The sequence below is a fragment of the Malurus melanocephalus genome, unplaced genomic scaffold (assembly GCF_030028575.1).
Source record: "Malurus melanocephalus ecotype Western Australia unplaced genomic scaffold, MMel_1.1 scaffold_587, whole genome shotgun sequence".
NCBI classification, from domain to species: Eukaryota; Metazoa; Chordata; class Aves; order Passeriformes; family Maluridae; genus Malurus; species Malurus melanocephalus.
In genome coordinates, this window is record NW_026623819.1 from 134,513 (window position 1) to 140,514 (window position 6,002).

Sequence of the window (6,002 nt, forward strand, 5' to 3'; positions counted from 1 at the left end):
CCCGGGCAGCGGTCAGTGGTGATCTCCCGTCGGTCGGTAGAGGGCGCCCGTCCCCGGCGTGCGGCGCGCGGGGGCGCTCGGTGCCCCCGGACAGCCCCGGACACTCCGGACACTCCGGACAGCCCCGGTCACTCCGGACACCCCGGTCACTCCGGACAGTCCCGGACACTCCGGACAGCCCCAGCCCCGCGGGTGGGAGCCAAGGAACCGGCCCGCCCGTGTGCCGCACGCGTGGCCTCGCTGCTCCGGCGAGGGCTCGGCAGCCCCYAGCCCCTGCCCACCCGCGCCGCAGTTGCGCCTCTCGCTCCTTCCACGCGTTGAGCGTCGCCCGTGGGTGGACGGAGCGTGTGACGTGTGCCGGGAGCGGGGAACACATGTGTGTCGGGAACGGGGAACACGTGTGTCGGCAGCGGGGAAGCACATGTATGTCGCGACAGGGAAGCACACGTGTGTGYCGCTCGCCTGTGCCCGGAGCGCTCGGCGGGTCCGGGGCTCCGGTTTCCCGCAGCGRCCCGAGGATGCGCTCCCGTCCCGCGCGGTTGTCGCCCATCGGTCGCGCTCTCCCGCCTGCGATTGCTGTCAGCGCGGGGCGTGTGCCCGCAGTTGACGCCGGGCAGGGCGCTGTGAGTGTTCACACTCGCTCCGTGCCCGTGTGAGCGCGGCCAGCGCCGCTCCCCGCGCCGGTTCCATTTCGCCGCCGCCAGAAACCCAGCGGCGAGAGGGAAAAAGCCCTCGCCCTACCGCCCCTCCTTGGCGGCGCGGCGGTCCGTGAACCCAGCAGTTTATCCTCCCCCCGCTCCCTCCCTCCCTCGCCGGCGCTGCCGCCGGGGCCGCGCCGTGCGCCCGCCCGTGCAGCGCCTCAGCTTGGCTCGGCTCGGCTCGGCTCGGTTCGGCTGAGCTCGGCACGGTTCGGCTCGGCACGGCTCGGTTTGACTCGGCACCGCTCAGCACGGCACGGCTTTGTTCGGCTCGGTTCGGTTCGGTTCGGCWCGGCTCGCCTCGGTTCGGCTGGACTCAGCATATCCCAGCTCGCTCTGCCGGGCTCGGATCAGCTCGGTTGGGCTCGGCTTTGCCGGGCTCGGTTTGGCTCGGCTCGGCTCGGCTCATCCCGGCACATCCCGGCTGGTCTGGGCGCAGCGCGAAGGGGGAGGCGGGCGCTGTTCCTGGAAGAGCCCGGCCCGGGGAGTTGGTCACATTCTTGGCCGGGATTCAATGACTGAGGCAGACACCAACAAACAGAGGGGGGGAGGCGGAGGGCGGGAGGCTGAGCCCGCCTGCATTAGCTCAGCTCTCAGGCACTCTCAGTCACTGCTGGAAAGAGGAGCTGGGAGGATGTGCGCGCTCTCACCGCGGCTCCCCACGGCACAACGAGAGCACCGACAGAAATAAGGGAACGAAGGCGAACCGAGAGCCGAGGAGCCCTCCCAGGCCGAGCCCAGGGACCACGAGGGGCAGCGGAGCCGCTCTTCGSCCGTGCGGAGCCCCCGCGCCGCTTTGGCACTGCCGGCGATTTGGGCCTTTTCTCCTGCGTTGTTCCTTCCACAGACCGAGCGTTCTGCCTCCTCCTGCTTTTTACTTTCCTCCCCCGCGCCTTCCCTCGGTGGATATGGACAGAAGGGGGATCACTGCAGAGAAGCAGCAGCCGCCAGAACATATTTGAGCCCCGGGTGCTCGGAGCGTGGCACAGACTTTTTGTGTTTCTGTGGGTGGTGTGTGTGAGTGTGTGTGTGTGTGTGTGTGTGTGTGTGTGTATGTGTGTGTGTGAGTGTGTGTGTGTTGGAGGTGTGGGAGGAGGGATTGGTTTGCCTGGGGGTTGGCTGAGGGGGTGAGTGCTCGGATGAAGACCTCTTTTTGCCGTGATTCTGTGCTCCATCGGGGCAGCTTGGAGACTTGGAGGGTTTGAAATTGTAACGCGAACCAAGAGGAAAGAAAGAAGACAGAGAGACACGCATACAAAAGGATTTATTTCCTCTCCGTTAGTGGATTGCTGAGTGAGAAGGAGGAAAAACACAAGGGTGGGTTGTTTTATTTTGTTCGTATTTTTTCCTTTAAAAAAAAATCCCTTAAGTGGATTTGCACCAGGGTGGAAGATAACTGGGGATTTTTGCTGTTTGTTTTGGGAATAGAAACTAAAAAATGGAGACTGTAAGTAGAAGCAGCTTCCAGCCTCATCCAGGACTGCAGAAGACCTTGGAACAGTTTCATCTGAGCTCTATGAGCTCCCTGGGTGGCCCTGCTGCTTTCTCAGCACGATGGGCACAGGAGATGTACAAGAAAGACAATGGCAAAGACCCAGCGGAACCTGTACTGCATTTRCCCCCGATCCAACCTCCTCCGGTCATGCCTGGTCCCTTCTTCATGCCCTCGGACAGATCCACGGAGAGGTGCGAGACCATCCTGGAAGGGGAAACCATCTCCTGCTTCGTGGTGGGCGGAGAGAAGCGGCTTTGCTTGCCCCAGATCCTGAACTCGGTGCTCAGGGACTTCTCCCTGCAGCAGATTAATTCGGTGTGTGATGAGCTGCATATTTACTGCTCCAGATGCACTGCTGACCAGCTGGAAATCCTCAAAGTCATGGGCATCCTGCCCTTCTCCGCTCCTTCCTGCGGGCTCATCACGAAAACTGATGCTGAGAGGCTTTGTAACGCCTTGCTTTATGGTGGCACCTATCCTCCCCACTGCAAGAAGGAATTCTCTAGCACGATTGAGCTGGAGCTCACGGAGAAGAGCTTCAAGGTGTATCATGAGTGCTTTGGGAAGTGTAAGGGACTCCTGGTGCCAGAGCTTTACAGTAACCCCAGCGCAGCCTGCATCCAGTGCTTGGACTGCAGGCTCATGTACCCACCTCACAAATTTGTGGTCCACTCTCACAAATCGCTGGAAAACAGGACTTGCCACTGGGGCTTTGACTCTGCAAACTGGAGATCCTATATCCTCCTCAGCCAGGATTATACTGGGAAAGAGGAGAAAGCTAGACTGGGCCAGCTCTTAGATGAAATGAAAGAAAAATTTGACTATAACAACAAATACAAGAGGAAAGCCCCCCGGGTAAGTGGTGCCTGTGATTCTAAAGGGGGCGGGGGGAATTTCGGTAACATTCGTCGATATACCCAAAACCGTTGCCAGCTGCTTTTCCGTGGAGTCATTTAGCGATTTTAATCGTGTTCTCCATTCTCCCCGAGTGTGTGTGTCACTGTGGAGGAGCAGTGCTTGAGATGGCACCTTTATTTCTCTGCTCGTGTTCTCGCCGMGGTGGTTGGAGTTTGTTTAAATTACATCCGTGTGTTTGTGTGTTTTACTAGACGTGGACCCTGATCTCTGTAGCCCGTCACACTGCCCCAGACTTTATCTGCAAGTGCGTGATTTCAGGTCTTTAGGGCTCCTTCACTCAGGGGTCAAGAGGAGGAAGAAGCCAGGAAAAAGGAGCCGGGTGCTGCTGGCTCCAGACACGAGTCCATGCACTTTTCTGATCGATTGAGTGTCGCCAGGGATGGAGGTGGGGGGCTAAATGCTCTAAATGCTTGTATGGAAATAAAACGTGCCTGTTAAGAAAAAAATTGTGACGGGTAGTGCAGGTTACTGGTTTTCAGTCGAAGTGTGTAAAACGTGAAGGCAGAAGTCGCTGCTTTTAGAGTATCCCTGTGGAGCCTGAATTTCCCCAGCAGACAGACTTTTGTGTATTGAATTATGTACACATCCATGTCTAGGGCCAGTTGCAGCAGCTCCTTAAGGTATTCCATGAGCCGTGCTCTGCTGAGCCAGACAGCTAAAGCACATTTTTTTTTTTTTTTTAGGTGTCGCTTGTTTTTCTTTCAGTCTGAGTTGCCTTTAGATCCCAGAATCCCTGGTGTGTGGGTGGGAGGCTGCCTTGGCATCTGGCAGCGGTCCTGCTCCATGGGCAGCAGTGCCACAAGGCCTTGAGGACTCGCAGACACCGGGATGTCTGGCTGGCTCCTGGCGATGGTGCAACTGGCTGGGGATGAGCAATTCTGCTTCCTGCTCCTTCCCCCCGGTGCGAGGGGAAGGCAAACTCCTGCCTTATGAGCTTCCTCCGCCGATTTGTTAGTTGGGTTCTGCCTCGTTGGCAGAGATTTCCAAACTTTGGGGTTTTTGTGTCTGGAATGAAAGGGTGATTAGCCTGGGAAAGGGGAGCGATATTTAAAACTTAATGGGAATATTCAGTAAAATGCTGAATTAACTCATCAAGCAGCAGACACACACTCTGACTGAGGTAGAGCTTTTATTTTTTTTAAAAAAGGGCAACAAAAATACCCAAACAAAACCCAGATTTTTTAATAATAAGCCGTACAGTAATTCCACAATCAGCCTAGGAGGCCTAGTGAACCCATCTGCCTGCGCTCCACACTTCTGGATTAAGGAGCAGAGAGTCTCACTCTTCCAGTTCCAGTTTCTGTCCTGGCCCTGGGCTCAGTCCTTGTCCTCACCCCTCCTTTTCCTCCCCGGAGTGTCAGGACGCTGTGACAAAGCTGGGCTGTAATGAGGCACATTATCCCCGTGGTTGGAGGTGGATGTGTTTTTAATGGCTTGTCTATTCTCTGTCACTCATGTGCTGAGATGGAATGGTGGCATGATCTCCATGGATGTGAGATGAGAATATGGCTCTCAAACTGGAGACATTTTTCGTGCTTCATTTGGGAAGCAAAATTTATAAAATCTCCTGCTTCATGCTGTTGAAAGGTCTTCTGCCCCTGGTTTGGTCATTTCCAGAGTTTTATTAAAATGAATGTTATAGAAGAGTGTTTTCCTTTTCTTACAAGGCTTTTTCAATCACTTGCATCATTTTTCCAACACCCCAGGCAAGGTTGCAGGAGGAGAACAAGAAAAGGTTACTAAACCCTGCCTTTTCCTCAGTTTTTTTGGGGACCCCTTTCATAGGTCCTAGTTCAGAACATGTGGAAACACTCTTCCTTCACTCTCCAAAATCTGCATGGAGTGCTGCACTTCTCGCGGAGTGGATTGAAGATATAAGATAGTGAACGTCAAAAATTCTGTGAGGAAATGGTGGCCRTCTATTTTTTGGAAAATTTTGCCAGAAATCCATCATCGTGAAATGCTAAGTCTGGTGCATAAATTCATTTGCAAGGTGAAAAGGAGTGAGGTGGGAAAGAATGGAGTTGTTCATGCTCAGAAGGGCACTGAAAACAAATTGTTTTATTAAATTTCAAGGCTTTTGAGCTGCCTTCAGTACTCTCCTATTAAAGCAGTGCAGTCCTGAGGAGACCCTGACAGTGCTGGCAGAGTTCTGTACGCTTATCCTTCCTTTTCCTGAAGACTTTTTCCATTGGGCTTAGCCAACGGATATCATATGCTAAGGTCATTTGTGTTGTAGCAGTGTGTGCGGATAATTACGGAGAGATTTAATCAGGCTCTAAGATTGGTAGGCTGTGGCCAGGGGCAAGTAACATTGGAGTAAAGTTTAGATGCCTAGTGAGGAAATGCCAGGATGGTCCCATTTGGTGTGCATTGATCCCTGTGTGGGTTTTGTGTGTCTGTGGGGCTCTGGCTGTCTCCGGGGATGAAAGGGTGAAGCACATGTGTCTTTGTGGTGGGCTTCCTTTTTGATGTAGATCTCAGCTTTGCTTTGTTCTGTTTCATACAGAGGTGTTCGTGTCTGTGCGTGGTGTGCCATAAGCTGCTGTGTCAGATGTTGGGTTTTTCTGCTTTCAGGAGTGGTCTTATTTTTTTTTAAGTTTCTCAATTTATTTATTTCTCCGTGTGTGTACGCACATTGCATTGTGTGGTGTGTTTTCCCTGGGGCTCTGGTAGTATGTTGGTAGCATGGGATGCATATGACCRATTTTATGGCTGCTTAAGCAGCAGTGAGTGTTTTGACCTTTTCATGTGTCTCCATGAGGTTTCTGTGATGAGGTCTGGAGATTTCTGCCAGCACAGCTCTGCCTTTTAAGGGTCTGACTTAAATGGAGGAGCTGGGTTGGCACAAGCCCCTGGTGCAGATTCAGCGTAGTGGCAGAATTGCCTTT

The 6,002-nt window shown here is 54.0% G+C and overlaps 1 protein-coding gene across 1 annotated transcript in view; it reads left to right on the forward strand.

The window, feature by feature from the left end:
• The first annotated feature begins 987 nt into the window (after positions 1 to 987).
• SKI (SKI proto-oncogene) overlaps positions 988 to 6,002 on the forward strand; it is a 98,905-nt gene continuing 93,890 nt past the window's right edge. Inside the window, exons 1-2 of the mRNA XM_057382771.1 lie at positions 988 to 2,015; positions 2,127 to 3,048. Coding sequence (XP_057238754.1) covers positions 2,137 to 3,048 — 912 coding nt within the window. The 5' untranslated portion in view covers positions 988 to 2,015; positions 2,127 to 2,136. The remainder of the gene's footprint in view (positions 2,016 to 2,126; positions 3,049 to 6,002) is intronic.